This window comes from Mustelus asterias, unplaced genomic scaffold (genome assembly GCF_964213995.1).
Source record: "Mustelus asterias unplaced genomic scaffold, sMusAst1.hap1.1 HAP1_SCAFFOLD_98, whole genome shotgun sequence".
Classification (NCBI taxonomy): domain Eukaryota; kingdom Metazoa; phylum Chordata; class Chondrichthyes; order Carcharhiniformes; family Triakidae; genus Mustelus; species Mustelus asterias.
In genome coordinates, this window is record NW_027590146.1 from 1 (window position 1) to 18261 (window position 18261).

Below are 18261 nucleotides of genomic sequence, written 5' to 3' on the forward strand. Positions count from 1 at the left end.
GCCACATTTAGTTGTGAATGATAGTGGATGATGAAACAACAGAAGGAGGAGGCTCCACAAATATCCCATCCTCATGACGGAAGAGACTCGCACATCAGTGCAAAAGATATGGCTCAATTATTAGTAACCAACTTCAGTGGCTAAACGTCCAGAGGGCCCCAGCATCACAGATATCAGCTCATTCCATTCACTCCACATGATGTCAAGAAATAGTTAAAGATAATGGATACGGCAAAGACCACAGATCTTGACAATATTCCAGTAACTGTACTGAAGATTACTGCTCCAGAAGTTGCTCTGTTCCTCGCCAAGCTGTTCCAGTTGAGCTACAACACTGATGTTTACCTAAAATAGTGGGAAATTGTCCAGATATGACCGTAAACAAAAAGGAAAGAACAAATCCAATCTGTCCATTTCCCACCCCATCAGTCTACTCTCGATCATCAGCAGAGTAATGGAAGGCTAACGAGACTAACAAGTGACACTTAATTAGCAATGACCTGCTATCTGACTTGAAGCTTGTGCTTACTCAGGGTCACTCAGTCCCCGACCTCATTACAGCCTTGAGGCAAACACGGACAGCAGAGCTGAACTCAGGATGTGAGGGGAGAGTGTCTGCCCTTGACATCAAGGCAGAATCTGACCACATGTAGCAAAAAGGAGCCAGAGAAAAACTGAAGTCAATGGAAATGAGAAATGGGCAGCACGGTAGCACAGTGGTTAGCACTGCTGCTTCACAGCTCCAGGGACCTGGGTTCGATTCCCGGCTCGGGTCACTGTCTGTGTGGAGTTTGCACATTCTCCTTGTGTCTGCGTGGGTTTCCTCCGGGTGCTCCGGTTTCTTCCCACAGTCCGAAGATGTGCGGGTTAGTTTGATTGGCTATGCTAAAAAAAATTGCCCCTTAGTGTCCCGAGATGCGTAGATTAGAGGGATTAGTGGGTAAAATATGTCGGGATATGGAGGTAGGGCCTGGGTGGGATTGTGGTCAGTGCAGACTCGATGGGCCGAGTGGCCTCTTTCTGCACTGTAGGGTTTCTATGATTTCTTTCTATGAAAACTATCTGCCGGTTGGAGCAACACCAGCACAAAGGAAGTTAGTTATGGTTGTTGGACCATCTGCATGATGCAGTGCAACAACTCACCATGGCTCGTTACACAGCACTGTCCAGTCTGTGATTTCTATCCCTGGAAGGACAAGGGCAGCAGATGAATGGAAACATCACCACCTGGAAGTTCCCTTCCAAGATACACACCATCCTGACTTGGAAAGATATCGCTGTTCCTGGGTCAAACTCCTGGAACTCTCTTTCTCACAGCACTGTGGGTGCACCTGCACCACAGGAGTCCCTAAATGCAATGATGGTGATATAATAGCGAGCATAGTTGCTTTCCAAGCAGTTGATACAGGTTTAATTCCCAGCTATCTCAGTTTGTTGGAGTGGATGAAGAGAGGGCCAGGAGGCAGTAACCACAACCGAAAAGACTGGGTCAATCCAATTTAGTCAAGTCTGCGGCTCCAGCCTGGAGCAGTAGTGTTAAACTTAGCTGAGGGTCCGAGGGTCAGTTGATCATTCAGCTACTCTGAGCCGGCCCACGCTGAGTTCAAAAGGGAAATGGTGAATCTAATAGCGACACAGAGGAAACTAAATTCATTGGTTGGTAAAAAAAATGCCGTTTTCGACTGGCTTTATATTGCTGTGAACTGGAGGAAGCAACAGAAAGGGTCAGTGATGGTTCTGCTGTTGATGTGGTGTACATGGATATTCAAAAATCATCTGATGCAGTGACACAACAGACTTGTGGCATAAGCTCATAAAATAAATGGGAAAGTAGCAACATGGATACAAAATTGGATGAACAAAGAGTAATGGATATTTTTAAGGCTGGAGGATGTCGGTAATGGAGAACCCTCACAGTTGGTATTGGGATCCTTGCTTTTCCCTGATATATGTGAATGATCTGGGTGTTTGGGCGGCACGGTAGCACAGTGGTTGGCACTGCTGCTTCACAGCTCCAGGGACCTGGGTTCGATTCCCGGCTTGGGTCACTGTCTGTGTGGAGTTTGCACATTCTCCTCGTGTCTGCTTGGGTTTCCTCCGGGTGCTCTGGTTTCCTCCCAGTCTAAAGATGTGTGGGTTAGGTTGATTGGCCATGCTAAAATTGCTCCTTAGTGTCCTGAGATGTGTAGGTTACAGGGATTAGAGGGTAAAACATGTAGGGATATGGGGGTAGGGCCTGGGTGGGATTGTGGTCGGTGCAGACTCGATGGGCCGAATGGCCTCTTCCTGCACTGTAGGGTTTCTATGGTTTGCAGTCTCGAGGAAAATTTCAAAGTTTGTTGATCACAGAACAGTTTGAGGCATTGTAAACTGTGAGAAGAGCTTGGGACTGAAAAACAGACTATGGTGGAGTGTACAGATAGGTGGCAGATTAAGTTCAATGCAGAGACGGGTGAGGTGATACTTTCAGGAAACATGCACATGAGGAAGCAATATAAAATAATCGGTAGAATGGTTAACGGATTGCAGGATCAGAGGGACTGAACACATATGTGCATCGATCATTGTCGTTGGCAGGACAAGTGTAGGTAGCAATTAATAAAGAAAACAGCATCTTGGGCTTACTGTTATATAATAGTTTGTGTTTGTGGGCATTACACAGTAATTCATGAGTTTAAGTTTAATTTGTGTTTCTGTGCTTGTGAGCTCAGAAAGGGCCAAAACTTTAATTTCACTTCATGTTAAACAAAGCTGCCCGCTTGCGGGTTTTTGGTTTCAATTTAAACTGTCCCTACATTTTAATTTAAGGTTTACGACGTTGTAAGAGTTTATAGAGGTTTAAAGAAATGGTTGCTTCTATTCAGAGGCCCACAATGAATGATAGAAGCTCTGAGTTTCAGTTACAACCAGTTAATCCAAGAAGCAAGACGGAGTTCACAGAGGCTGCCAGTAGAGGCAGCGCAACGCAGGCATTCAGAAAGCAACCCGAACTGATGATGTCACCAGTGATCACGTGACTTATAAAGGGACATTGTCCCAATATAACACACACCGACTGTAATACATAACACAGGGAGAGCGCAGGAAAATAATCCTGATCATAATTAAACACAAACTGTAAGCTGCACCGAACAAGAGAAACTAATTTCTGTATCGCATCGTACAGAATCAGATGGTTTCTGTTGGGAGAGGGAATGATCCTTTTTCAAATTTTGGAGGGAGGCCTTTACAGCTCTAATCATTTAAAATTCATCCCAATAATGTTTTTATTCATTCAAGGAACGTGGGCATCGCTGGTTATGCCAACATTTATTATCCACGCCTATTCCACGAGAATCTGCCTTCTTGAAACGATGTAGTTTTATCAGAGAATCTGGATTTATTACAGGTTCAGAAGGAGGCCAATCGGCCCATCATATCTGCATCTGCTCTCAAATGAGCATTATTACTTTGTGCCATTCTCCCACACTTTGTGACCATTGGACATTGTTTCTCTCTTGACGTCCTCGAATGAACATGCCTCTGTTTTATTCGAACAAGGGAAATGGCTTCTCAACAATGAAAATATCCGCTATGAGACCAAACAGTTACCTCAACTCCTGACACTTGTGCAGAACGGGTCCCAGCCGCTGGAGCCCTTCACACTGAATGAAGCATTCCTCTAGATCGAGGTGTTTTATTGTATCACAGAGTCCAATGACATGAGACAGGACCGCACAGTCAATCGGGGTCAGTCGCAGTTCCCTAAATGAAAGTGTTTCAGCAGATCCCACTGTGTTCCGAGCCAGTGCTTTATTCCGAGACTCAAACAGGTAGTGGAATGTGTTCAGGAGCTTCCTCTTCCCAGTTTCAGTCTGTGTGTCTCCAATCTGCCCTTCAACCTTCTCCTTCACCCAGTCAATCACTCGGCAGGTTGTTTGATGAAGAAATGGACCCAGAAACTCCACCAGGGGTCGAGCTGACTGTGGGGAGGACAGACCAGCAACAAAACGGAGAAATATCTCAAATCGCCCATCTTCCTTGCTGTGGGCTTCACTGAGGAGTTTCCCGATCTCCCCGGGATCTGGAGTCAGGAATTGTGAGAGTGCAGCTGCAAACTCTTGGATGGTGAGGTGTGGGAATGTGTAAACCACACTCTGGGCAGATTCATCTTTCTCCAAAAGTTCCACCAGGAATCCAGACAGGAACTGGGAAGGTTGTAGATTGTACTTGATCAAATCGCCATCTCTAAACACAATCTTCTTCTTGGAGATTCCTGTGAAGGCCATCTCACCAAGCCTCAGTAACACATCACGGAGGTTTTCAATCTCTCGGCCATGGTTTTTCAGAATGTTGTAAATATAGTAGGAATATAGTTGGGTGATGGTCTTGGGAACTTGCTGCTGTTTCCTGTCTCTTTGTGTAAAGAAGGGACCCAGTGACAGACCGAGGATCCAGCAGTAGGAAGGGTTGTAACACATGGTGTACAGGATCTCGTTCTCCTCCACGTGTTTGAAAACGGCTGCTGCCACCGTCTGATCTTCAAAAAACTTGTTGAAATATCCCTTCCGTTCATCACCAACAAATCCCAGGATTTCAGCCCAGACACTGATGTCAGCCTTTTCCAATAAATGTAATGCAGTGGGGCGGCTGGTCACTAGCACTGAACATCCTGGGAGCAGCTTGTGCTGTATTAAACTGTACACAATGTCAGACACTTCACACCAGCATTCGGGATCTGTGCACATGTACTGAGGTTCTGTATTTCTCCGATTGTCGGCAAAATCAATACTGTCCTTGAATTCATCCAAACCATCGAATATAAACAGCAATCCCTCTGGGTTCTTCCAGAGCTCTCGCAGAATATTCCCAAAGTAGGGATACTGATCCAATATCAGATTCCTTAGATTTATTCTACTGTTAATAGTGTTCAAATCCCGGAATTTAAAATTGAAAACAAATTGAAAGTGTGGGTATATTTTCCCAGTGGCCCAGTCATAAACAATCTTTTGTACCATTGTTGTTTTTCCAATTCCCGGCACTCCGCTCACTGCTGCTGAACTCCCAGATTTGAATTTTCTCTGGGAAAAGCTGCTCTGGAACAATTGATCAGTTCGGATTTTTTCCAGTTCTTTCCGGAGATGTTTCTCTCTCCACTCTTCATGGTCTCGGCCTCTTGCCAGCAGTTCATGTTCGACAAGTGTCCGATCTCGAACAGTAGAAATAACCGTTAGCTCAGCGTATCGATCAACCAGCTGGAAAATCTTAACCTTCTCCTTTATGAGGATAGTGTTCACTCTCAGTGTTTCAGTTTGTACCCGGAGTGTCTCCTTGTGTTTCTGTTGGAGATCTTCAATAAGAATGGAGAGAAAGTTAGTTCTATTGGCATTTTACAAACATCCCGGTAAAATTGACCAATCCATTAAATATTGCAGGCATTAGTTCAGTTCCAACATAGATTTTTGTACAACTGGCTTTGACAACTAATGGCCCATGGGCCAAATTCAGCCACTGAACTGTTTGTATTCAGCCTAATAAATATGGCTGGACAGCTCAGCTCTGCAGAAGTCAAATCTGATCCAAACACCGGTCTCCCTTTCTGCCTCTGCAGATCTGCAGAGTTTTTCCGCAATTTTCTCTTTTTATGTCATTTGTCCTGCAACAGAATTAGACCACAAATAAAGAAAATATGGGGAGAAAGGAGGCTGTGATTGGACAAGCAGCAAAGTGTTGAAAACCCCACTTTTCTATTTCAATTTGAATCTTACAGAGCTCGTATCACGACAGCGAATATCAGAGTTCAGGTCAGGGCAGAGAAAGGGCGAGAATCCTGAGGAACAATTATTGTACGTGAGTGGGGTGTTTGTGTGCAAATATATGTGTGAGTGAGTGCACAGAGAGAGAGAGAGAGAGAGATGGAGAAAGAGAGAAGCAGAGTGTGTGCAAGAGAGTGTGTGAGATTATGTGAGAGTGACAGAGAATGAGAACAACTGACAGAGAGCGTGTGGGAGGGAACATGAGAGTGAAAAATTCCCTGAGACTGTGGGTGTTAAACAGAATGCGATAATAACAGAGGAAAGGTTGAGGGATAAAGGTTGTGAGACTGTGTTAGGGAGAATGACAGAGGAAGCGATGAAGAGGGAGATAGTGTGCGTGAGGAAAGGCGAGAGGATAATATTGTGAGACTGAGTAGGTGAGAGTGAGAATGTCGATATAAGATAAAGAGAGAAAATGTGAGCGCAAAACAGAGTTATCGATGTGTGTTTGAGAAACACACAGCGTGTATGGAAGAGAGTGCGTGTGAGAGGAAGAATGAGGGTGTTGTGGGTGTACATAAGAAAGAGATTGTGAGAGTATGTGAGAAATATGTGAGAGGAAGACCATGCGAGAGATTATGTGACAGAGAATCTGTGTGTGACTGAGTGACGATGAGTCTGAGAATGTGTGTATGAGTGCGTGTGTGTGAGTCTCTGTGAGGGATAGAGTGTGAGAGTGTGTGCGCGAGTGACAGTGAGTATGAGAATGTGTATGTGAGAACATGTGTATAACTGTGTATGTGGGACAGCGTGTATGTGTGCGAGAGAGAGTGTATTGTGACAGAAATTGTGCAAGAGAGTATGTGCGAGAGGGTCCATTGGAGAGGTTTTTTTTAATCATTTACTGGATCCAGATGTCACTGGCTAGGGGAGCATATATTGTCCGTCGCCGATTGCCTTTGCGATAGTGGCGATGAGCTGCCTTCCTGAAGTCAAGGAACCGAACAGCACGTCTTTCGGGCTGTGGGAGAGAAACGGAGCACCCGGAGGAAAACCATGCAGGCGCAGGGAGAACGTGCATACTCCACATAGACAGTAACCCAAACCAGGAAAAGAACCCGTGTCCCTCGCCTGTGAGGCAGCATAGGGGGAGCAGCTGGAAAATGCAAGGTTAAAACAAGGTTAGCGAAGCAAAACTTGAAACTGACATGTGGCCTTAGAAGTTGAACAATATAATGATATGCAAGTGTCACGGGTGAGTCACTTTCATACACACTGTGAGAAGGACGATAATGAGATAGAGAGCTGTGATAGAGAGGAATGCAGCTAACAAGAATTTGGGGAGATCGTGCAGAAATATAGTAAATTCGAGGCAACTGTGAAGTGAAACAGAGAACACAATCAAAAACTGTCTAACAACACAACGTGTCAGAAGGAGATAGAGGCTGACATAGAGAGTGATAAATTGACGTCTCTATTCTCAGCTCAAATGGTGTGATGTGCAGTTTTGAGAACCATGGGCTGGATGGAATCAGTGATAAATTGAATTATTGAATTCCCTGCTATCGCCTATGATGGGTTGTTTTGCACATTTGGGAACATAGAGCTGGATGAAGACAGCGACAGGGACGGAGATATGGTGTGCATTTGGTGAAACCATCAGGTCCACTTGCACCCATGATCACGACCCTCACATAGACCGCAAAGAAACCCAAGGGGCCATTTGCACCAAAACAAATAAGTGAGCAAGTGATTGCGCGATGTTACAGAACTGGGAGGGGAAGGAACGATGTCCCCACACAGCACCTGGAAATGTTGTAAACAAATTGGCAAGAGGCAAATGCAAGGGTAGGTTCATACTGATCCACTGCTGTGGTGTAAATTGGTGGGAGGCTCAGGTTATAGATAAAACAGATCACGCCTGAATGGCTAAGCTAACTAACAATCTGGGAAAAGGCTTTGAATCACAGCATTCTGAATGCACATTTAAAACACAATACGCTTTGATAAGGAAACTTGTGTTTGAGTAAGTTTCTGTGTTGTGTGACAGGTCCGTGTGATTTTTCTTGCCAGCGAATCTGTGCCTCCTGTCTGTGGCATTGAATTGTGCTGGTTAACCCTCTGTGATTTGGTTCCATTAGCTGGTTTCAAGTTTCTTGGTAAATGCATGCAGTTATATGTTGAAATAGGTTGAGTCAGGAGAAGATAATTGTGATAAAATGATACAGGAGTTCTTGAAGCACCTGCTTTGTTTTGGCGGGTGAGTGGTGATGATGGGACAATAAATATAATTATTTACACTTTGGTTTAACTTCAAAGACTATCTATGGCTTAGAGAGATTGACTATTAAACCAGAAAGGCATTGTTTATAATTTCTTCAGCATTTACCTTTAGCTTGGAGGATAATTACAGTTTTTGTAGAAAGAAGAATGATGACTCCTGTCTGAACCTATTCCCTTATTTTATTTTAATATTCTATTTTCAGTTATAAATTGTTAACAATGAATGAAAGCAAAGTTTAATGCTGTGCAGAGGATATGTGAATGTGAGGCATCCATGCTCGATGAGTCTGTGTGTCTAATAAAACACTGGTATGGATTTTTCTTTGCTGTCTTGGTAGCTTTAATGTTTTGTTTACCTTAATTGCGATTTTGTAATAAAAGTTTCAATAAACAGTTTATAATCAAATGTGGGTCATGAGCAGAATGAAAAATGAAATTTATAACCAGGCAAAACTTTGAAATTCCTTAATCCTGGGCACGGTTGCTGATAACTTATTTGTATTTTTTTTAAACGGGCAGTGATGATGTAACTACTTTTGAAAACTTTTGTTCTTTTTTCATTTCCAACTAGCAAAAACTTAACAATTCTCTGTTTAAATTTATTGCACATCTCATATACGGATTGCGGTTTTTTATTGAGAGCAGATTTTAGCTTTCAGTTTTTCTCAAATGGACAGATATATCTGGACTGAATTAACTAACTTGGCTCCAAGCCAAATGTATATTTTGTGTTTTTTTCAAATATATAGCTCATGAAGCACAAGACAAGAAGGAAGTCGAGCAGCTTCAAGACTTCAAGATTGTTTATCACAACATAATGATAATTGGGGATGTAAAAGCTTTGTCGTTTTGTAGAAAAGCTGAACTCATTTAAACTAATTTGTTACCCTTTGAATTAAAGTATTTGTGATTAAATTCACTTAACTTCCATTTCAACTCGGGCACTGCTGTATCTGATAATTTAACCCTTCTCTTAAAACTGCCATCCCTGGATATTTAACTGTTTAAATAAATTGATTGTATGAATATTAGCAACTCGTATTTAAGAAGTTACATACTGTTTAAGAGGCTAATAAGCATTTTTAAAAATTGTTTTTAAGGAACAAAGAGTAATATGATTTAGTCTATATGTTTTCTTTTGAGTTTCAAGACCTTTTAGTTGTTCGAAAAGTGATGAGTTAAACATATTCTCAGCTTCTGGTCAATTTGAATCTTGGCCTCAATTTCTAAAGGTAATATGAAGTGTTTTGTGTGTTGTGCATGCGGAGTAATGTTAATGTAAACTCAGCTAACGTATACAGAGGCATGAAAAATATGTTGCTGAATTTATACTTAATTAAATGCTAATATATTAGAAATTAATGACTGTAAAGTAATTTTACAATAACACTTTAGGGCTGTTATGTGTTCAGGAATGAGGTGATCTGCAGATAGGAAGATAAAGTTAAATATTGGGAATGACAATGAAGTTGCAACAGATGATGAGATTTTTCCATCATTTAATTGTCTGCAGTTATGGAATGGAATTCAAAACCTTAAAAGAAGAATAAAATACAGAGTTTGTGCCAATCACGCTATTCACGAACTAAAGGAAAAATAGTTAAGGACAGTAGAAGGGAAAGCTGGTGGGTACCACATTAGCAGAATTCTATCAAAGAGACAAGATAATTGCTTGCTCCGTCCCCACATGCCAATGTGCCACCCCTATTCAAAAAGGGATGGAGGCAAAAAGCAGGTAGCTATCGGCCGAATAGCCTAACATCTATTGTGGAAAAAGATTGGAATCAATTATTATGGAAGCAATAGCAGCAGATTTGTAAAATTATAATCTAATTAAACAGCATCACCATGGCTTCATGAAAGGGAAATATGTCTGACTAATTTATTAGACTTTTTCGAGGAACTCTCAACCAGAGTGGAGAGAGGGGAAGCAGTAGATGTGTTGTATTAGGACTTCCAGAAGGCGTTTTACAAGGTAAGTCAAAAAAGTTCAAGATATTAGATATGAGCCCATGATGTTTGAGGCAGTGTATTGGCATGGATCGAGGACTGGCTAATGGGCCGGAAACCGCGAGTGGCATAAAGGGTTCCTTTTCAGGTTGGTGACCTATAAACAGTGGGTTTACACAGGGATCAGTGCGGGACTGCAAATGTTTACAAAGTATAATAATGACTTGGATGAAGGAAATTAATGTTTTGTAGCCAAATTTAGACAATACAAAAATAGGTGGAAAGGCAAGTTGCAAGATGGATTCAAATAACCTATAAATATTTTATTGTAAGCTAAGTAAGTGGGCAAAAAGTTGGCAAATGGTGCATAATTTGAGAAAATGTGAAGTCAGAACATAGAACATAGAACAGTACAGCACAGAACAGGCCCTTCGGCCCACGATGTTGTACCGAGCTTTATCTGAAATCAAGATCAAGCTATCCAACTCCCTATCATCCTGGTGTGCTCCATGTGCCTATCCAATAACCGCTTGAATGTTCCTAATGTGCCTGACTCCACTATCACTGCAGGCAGTCCATTCCACACCCCAACCACTCTCTGCGTAAAGAACCTACCTCGGACATCCTTCCTATATCTCCCACCATGAACCCTATAGTTATGCCCCCTTGTAATAGCTCCATCCACCCGAGGAAATAGTCTTTGAACATTCACTCTATCTATCCCCTTCATCATTTTATAAACCTCTATTAAGTCTCCCCTCAACCTCCTCCGCTCCAGAAAGAACAGCCCGAGCTCTGTCAACCTTTCCTCATGAGACCTACCCTCCAGACCAGGCAGCATCCTGGTAAATCTCCTTTGCACTCTTTCCAGCGCTTCCACATCCTTCTTATAGTGAGGTGACCAGAACTGCACACAATATTCCAAATGTGGTCTCACCAAGGTCCTCTACAGTTGCAGCAAAACCCCATGGCTCTTAAACTCCAACCCCCTGTTAATAAAAGCTAACACACTATAGGCCTTCTTCACAGCTCTATCCACTTGAGTGGCAACCTTCAGAGATCTGTGGATATGGACCCCAAGATCTCTCTGTTCCTCCACAGTCTTCAGAACCCTACCTTTGACCCTGTAATCCACATTTAAATTTGTCCTACCAAAATGAATCACCTCACATTTATCAGGGTTGAACTCCATTTGCCATGTTTCAGCCCAGCTTTGCATCCTATCTATGTCTCTTTGCAGCCTACAACAGCCCTCCACCTCATCCACGACTCCACCAATCTTGGTGTCATCAGCAAATTTACTGATCCACCCTTCAGCCCCTTCCTCTAAGTCATTAATAAAAATCACAAATAGCAGAGGACGAAGCACTGATCCCTGTGGCACTCCGCTAGCAACCTGCCTCCAGTCCGAAAATTTTCCATCCACCACCACCCTCTGTCTTCTATCAGATAGCCGGTTACCTATCCAATTGGCCAACTTTCACTCTATCCCATCCAAGTCGTTCATTTTGGAAGGGAGAACAAAAGAAAAGCGTATTATTTCAATGGAGAAAAACTGCAGTAAGTCACAAGACAAAGTACCTTGGTGGTACGTGAGCACGAAGCACAGACATCTGGCACATAGGTGCAGCAGGTAATCAGGAAATCTACTGGAATGTTGGCCATTATTTCAATGGTGTTGGAGAACGAGTAGGGAAGTCGTGTTGCAAGTGTTGGTGAGACCACATCTGGAGTACTGTGAGCATTTTTGGTCCCCTTATTTAAGGAATATATTATTTCATTGACGGCATTTCACAGAACTTACGGAGGAATTGTCTTATGAAGAAACGTTAAGCAGGTTGGGACTCTACTCATTGGAATTTAGAAGAATGAGAACTCATTTCATTGAGACAGACAGGATTCTTAAGGGGCTTGTCAGGCTAAATGCTGAGGGAATGTTTCCAGTCATGGGAGACTCTGGGACAAGAATGCATAGACTTCGAATAAAGGGACGCCAATTAAAGACTCTTCTCCCACAGGGTTGTGAGTCTTTGGGACTCTTTTCCACAGAGAGCTGCGGCGGAAGAATTATTGCGTATTTTTAAGGCTGAGAAACATATTTTTGCTCAGCAAGGGAATCAAGGGTTATGGCAAATGGCGGGGAAGTAGACATGAGGAATGTCAGATCAGATGATTCTATTGAATGGCTGAGCAGGCCCAAGGAGCTGAACAACCTATGTCTGTATGTTTTTCTTACGGTCTGATGTTCTCATGATCTTATGATGGGCAGCACGTTAGCACTGCTGCCTCACAGCACTAGGGATCCGGGTTCGATTCCCGGCTTGGGTCACTGTGTGTGTGGAGTTTGCACATTCTCCCTGTGTCTGCGTGAGTTTCCTCTGGGTGCTCCGGTTTCCTTTCACAGTCCAAATGTGTGGGTGAAGTGGATTAGCCTTGCTAAATTGCCAATTAGTGTCAGGGTGCATAACTAGTGTAAGTGCATGGGGATATGGGGATAGGACCTGGGTGGGATTGAGGTTGGTGCACTCGATGGGCCGAATGGCCTCCTTCTGCACTGTAGGATTCTATGATGTATGATCTTGTATATCCCAGCGTAAAAGCCTTGTGTGGATTTAAAACAGACAAACATCTGAATTGTACAATGGAAACCCGAACCCTCGATATTGACAGTGTCCAAGTTCCTTATAAGGGAAACGGGGAATATTGTATTACCACCTAATTGAAAGAATAGGAATATGGCTGTGAGAGTTTTTCCCATTGCTAACACCATCCTTTGCTTTAAAGCCCAGATCCCATCATGCTGAGGCCACCTCAAGCTGCTCGACAGAGATAAACTGGAAGAAAACATTAATAATGTCACTGAAGAATCAAACAGTACTTTGGGCAATTACGATGATAAGTGTGAAACTAACATTACAATTTTACATAAAGTCTGGCAATGGATCAAGAAACAAATACAATTCACCAAACTATTGCCCAAATCATTCAACAAAGAGGGAAAACCAGGCAACTGATTGCAGCAACAAACGGAACCAACTGTTGAGATGAATTTTGGAATTGGGTGCGAAAGTACAAATACAACTATGGATAAGAATTACTTTGCATGTTGCAATTATAGTTGTAGTTTCGACGCTAAAGTAACAAATGCATACTTTGATCATTTGAATTCCGGAGAGATGAAGTGGAAAATAAGTTAGAAACAGAATTGTACATAAGAAAGCCCGAACTACTGATAGATATACTTCGAATGTAACATGACATGGATTTGAGTATCTGCTTAAACAGGGTGTGGACGGAGAAAGAACGGCTACAAAAATGACTTAACAAGAATAATGGCAACAGTGACTGTAAAAAGGGTATTCTCGCTGGGAGAGAAGCATGCTGGGATTTTTATTCAACATAGATTAAAACCAGGTGCCTGTCGGAAAGAGACTGTGGTCTGGGAGCTGTGTTCTGAAATTCCTGTATTGGCCCAGATAAGGGAAGTTGTTTCCATTAACAGAAACACTGCGTCTCTGATTTATATAGCTGCTATGTATGGGATATATAAAATGAACTAAGCGTAAAGGCGTCTTTCAAAAGTAATTTCAGTGGATGTTCGAGCCATGCGATCGGTTTCTGGTTACACAATTAGCTGGATGACAGATAATCTTCCGGAGGCGAGTGAAGAATTGTGGATAAAAAGCCATGTGAGTCCTTTGTTTGGCAGCAATAACTCAAAGAGACCGACCATCGCAAGTAGACTTGTACCCTGAAGGATGCTTCAGAGAAGGGGAAAATAGATTCTACATCGAGGATATTTAATGCTCTCCTCAACTGGGTAGTATCTATTTTCAGTTAAATAGTTAAAGTTGATGTTCAGTTAAAGTGCAGTTTAAGAGTTAAAGTTCAATTGAAAGTTGATGTTCAGTTAGTTCAAGTAGAGTGAAGATTTAATGAGTTGCAACTGTTTATGTTTGAATTGGTACGAGAAGTGTAAAATGAAGCAATAATTGAATTGCTGTCCTTGTTTGTCTCATTAAATGAAATGCTTGGAATGTGTTTCTATTAAAGCTGCATGACAAGAGTGAGGTTTGATGAGGCTCAATTGTGCTCCAATTCGCTAATGCTCAAAGGGGGACTAACAGCGAAATGTCTGCAGAGCATGATGGGAAAAAGGTCAACTTTGCACAAACAGGAGAAATGCTGCAGTTAAGGAACACAAGCAATAAACAGAGGCCGTCAGAATCTATAATTGGGTAATAGCGGCAAGACAAGAGCATTTTACGGGACAAGTGGATCCTTATTACCTTAATGAGAGAGAGTGTGCGAGCGAGAGTGAGTGAGCAGAATGTGTGGGTGTGAATTAGAAGTGGTGAGAAACATAGTATGAAATACGGTGTGAGAGAATGAACATGAGAAAGTAAGTTTGAGAGAGAGAGATAATCTGTGAGAGAGGTGATGAAGGTGTGAGGGAAAGTGTGAAAGAGTGAGTGAGAGAGTTTGAAAGTGTGTGAATGTGTGAGAGATGGAGGATGTGATCGAGAGAGTGAGTGAATGAGTTATGGAGTGAGAGAGTGTGAGAGAAAGTGATGGAGATTGTGAAGGAATCAACAGAAGAATGTATGCGTGCAGGAGGGAGGGCCCGCACGCCAGAGGGAGGGCCCGCGCGCCAGAGGGAGGGCCCGCGCGCCGGAGGGGAAGTGCGCGCGTGCCGGAGGGAGGTACGTGCGTGCCAGGGAGAACGTGTGCGCCAGTGGGGGGGGGGGTGTGCGCCAGTGGGGGGGGGGTGTGCGCCAGTGGGGGGGGGGGGGTGTGCGCCAGTGGGGGGGGGGTGTGCGCCAGTGGGGGGGGGGTGTGCGCCAGTGGGGGGGGGGGTGTGCGCCAGTGGGGGTGCGTGCGCCAGTGGGGGTGCGTGCGCCAGTGGGGGTGGGTGCGCCAGTGGGGGTGCGTGCGCCAGTGGGGGTGCGTGCGCCAGTGGGGGTGCGTGCGCCAGTGGGGGTGCGTGCGCCAGTGGGGGTGCGTGCGCCAGTGGGGGTGCGTGCGCCAGTGGGGGTGCGTGCGCCAGTGGGGGTGCGTGCGCCAGTGGGGGTGCGTGCGCCAGTGGGGGTGCGTGCGCCAGTGGGGGTGCGTGCGCCAGTGGGGGTGGGTGCGCCAGTGGGGGTGGGTGCGCCAGTGGGGGTGGGTGCGCCAGTGGGGGTGGGTGCGCCAGTGGGGGTGGGTGCGCCAGTGGGGGTGGGTGCGCCAGTGGGGGTGGGTGCGCCAGTGGGGGTGGGTGCGCCAGTGGGGGTGGGTGCGCCAGTGGGGGTGGGTGCGCCAGTGGGGGTGGGTGCGCCAGTGGGGGTGGGTGCGCCAGTGGGGGTGGGTGCGCCAGTGGGGGTGGGTGCGCCAGTGGGGGTGGGTGCGCCAGTGGGGGTGGGTGCGCCAGTGGGGGTGGGTGCGCCAGTGGGGGTGGGTGCGCCAGTGGGGGTGGGTGCGCCAGTGGGGGTGGGTGCGCCAGTGGGGGTGGGTGCGCCAGTGGGGGTGGGTGCGCCAGTGGGGGTGGGTGCGCCAGTGGGGGTGCGTGCGCCAGTGGGGGTGGGTGCGCCAGTGGGGGTGCGTGCGCCAGTGGGGGTGCGTGCGCCAGTGGGGGTGCGTGCGCCAGTGGGGATGTGTGTGATAGAGAGGATGTGTGTGATAGAGTGGGTGTGTGTGATAGAGAGGGTGTGTGTGATAGAGAGGGTGTTTGCAGGCGACGATTTGTGCGACAAAGTCGATGTGAGATATAATGAAAGACATGAAGCATTTTTTTTGGGAGTGGAGTTTGGAAACTCAAATGACAAGCATCTGAGCGGATTCGGAGGAGAAATAGCAAACGGTATCGTGTGTGCTGATGAGACCATCATAGCTTCCTGCAATTGTACATTGTCATTCGTGTTATTCTTAGAACGTGTGTATATTGGGTGGCCTAAAGGAGGGGTAAAGGTGTATTTTATTGTAATCCATTTTTCATTGTTTCATAAATGTTCCTTTCTTGTTGCTAAAACTAAGTAGTGGTTCTGTGACTCTGTTAGTCCACGTTTATTTTTTTTTCTTGTTAAAAGTTGCAATCCTTTGAGCCAGAGTTTAATTCTGGGATCATCCCATCCCGTTATAACATCGACTGGAATTGTTACAGAAGTGGGGACCTGCCTGGAATTTCAAAACGTTGAGAAAGGGTAGTTGGATTCTTAGTAAAAATTCAGTGGAAATTTTCACACGTGGAAGGCCAGTTACTGGATGCTGAACGGTGAAATTATTTTGGTGTTTATTGTACCACAGTTGGAATGCAAAATCCTGTTTATAAATTGCTCAGACGTTCCTGAAAATGGAAGGTGTAACACTGATGGGTTTACAGAAAGTAACTAAGACTTAGTTAACTGAATTGGCAGATAATTTGGAATGAGAGTGACTTGTCGGGGAAAGGAAAGGTGAAATTATTGAAAGTCCAGCGAAACATTTAAAATTGCAAGGGTTGTCTGACAGCCAAGTTCTTCAAAAAGTGGGGAAATTGGACACAAGACGGAGCTGGAGAAATGAATCGCTGCCGACTGCGTATTTCTCTGTTCAAGCCGAACAAAGATCCATCACCATCCAGTTATTAAATAACCTCCAAACAATTACCACTTATAGATTTAGACACAAGAGCCAAACTATGAGACAGAAGAGAGAAGAATGCAAAGTGTTTAAGGAAGATTGAAACAAAGTGAGAATTCGCCACCCCTCTCCGCATGGCAGCATCAGGGCTGCCTGAGCACCACATGCGGTATTGAGAAGTCTGCGCTGAACCCCATGCTGATTGATCTGAGAAAAGTCAGGTATGGAAAGGTCTGGTCTGAGCACTTTCCTGAACTGAGAACATTCAGAAATTCCGTAAATGAGGTCCTTGAGAAAAACATTAATTCAATCTCAGAACTGGAACAAACTGTCAGCGGGTTTTCAAAGCAGTTACTGGAGTCTGAGAACAGAATTAGAAAGTTTGAGGATAACAACATAAGCAACGACAAGCTACTCTTTCATTTACTCTATCGAAATAGGCAGTTAGAGGAAAGATGTGAGTACCTCGAAAAATTCAGGAGACAGAATCCCCTGTGAATTTATGGGGTGCCAGAAAACTCAGAAGGCGGGGACATTATCCATTTGGTAAAAGCTCTTTCAATGAGCTACAGAAACTGCCAGTCGATGTTCTACTACAACTAGAGCGGGTTCATAGATCGTTGCAGCAAAAGCCGTTGAATACTAATGCACCCTGAGATAACCGGTGGTAAAATCGCTCAGATTCCGGACACAAGAGTATATTCTCACCAAGGTTTGAGGTGAGAAAAATCTCCAATTGAAAGGAAGGCGATTCATGCTCGATAACGACGACTCACCACATCTGGAGTGGTAAACATGTGAATATACAGCTATTAAAAAGCAGTTTAGGGAGAAAAGCATAAGGTTTCAAAACATTAACCGGTGAGGCTGAGAGTCCACCTCAAGGATGCAAGCAAAACCTTTTCATCTGCATTGGAGGCTGCAGAGGGTTTGCAACATCTGGGCATCAGTGCGAGCCGATTGGAGGGTAAGCAGCTGGAGCGATCCTTGCACCAACCGCATCGCATGTTATTTGCTGATATTATTTTCCAAGTGGCTGAGATTTATTTTTTATATGCACTTTGCTTTATTCAGTGATGTTCAGAAAGTTTTAGCCAGTTCACATAACGGGTGGGGATATGAACACTTTGATGGGCGGGGTGGAGCAGTCTCAGCTGACCGTATCCATGGACACGGCTGCGCTTGTTTAGATGGGAGAGTTAACTCATGTGGCTTATCACCAATGGAGCTGTAGGCCTCAGAGTCGGAACATCTGCTCTGGAGAATTATAGTTATGAGACTCAAGTAGACATTTAATGGGTTGAATAGCGAGCCACTTTTGTTGGTTTAAGCACATTTGGTTTTCAGCACTTGGAAATGGATCAAATTTGCAGTTAAACTTTTTATGTATATAGTTTTTATCTCACAGTAATCCCAAGGGAACCATGTAAAAGCCATTGTATTGGCAGTACATTTTTCTTTCTTTTTCTCCTTCCCCCTCTCTCAATGCTTTCTTCTCTGATACCAGGCTACTTGCCCAGCTGATACTCCGGTCAGATCAATTAAATGCAGATTATTATGGATGTGTTCAAGGTAATTAGCTAGAATGTAAACCTGATATAAACCTCTTCAGGGAAAAATGCTCTCTCAGCTGAAACATCAAAGCTGCAAAATTGCATTTTTAAAGGAAACACATTTGTCAGATAAAGAACATAGTAGC

At 44.3% G+C, this 18261-nt stretch overlaps 2 protein-coding genes across 5 annotated transcripts in view; one reads left to right on the forward strand and one right to left on the reverse strand.

Moving 5' to 3' along the window:
• Nucleotides 1-2617: 2617 nt before the first annotated feature.
• Nucleotides 2618-18261, reverse strand: part of LOC144484297 (NACHT, LRR and PYD domains-containing protein 3-like) — a 54518-nt gene continuing 38874 nt past the window's right edge. For 3 of the 4 annotated variants that reach the window (XM_078202828.1, XM_078202830.1, XM_078202829.1), the window contains exon 6: nucleotides 3307-5329. In XM_078202828.1, coding sequence (XP_078058954.1) covers nucleotides 3588-5329 — 1742 coding nt within the window. In that variant the 3' untranslated portion in view covers nucleotides 3307-3587. Of the gene's footprint in view, nucleotides 5330-18261 lie in introns of all 4 variants that reach the window. The other variant, XM_078202827.1, reaches the window with a different exon arrangement.
• LOC144484290 (uncharacterized) lies at nucleotides 14100-17060 on the forward strand. The gene is made up of 3 exons (XM_078202818.1): nucleotides 14100-14206; nucleotides 14854-15598; nucleotides 16704-17060. The coding sequence occupies exons 1-3, from the start codon at nucleotides 14100-14102 to the stop codon at nucleotides 17058-17060; spliced, it is 1209 nt and encodes a 402-aa protein (XP_078058944.1).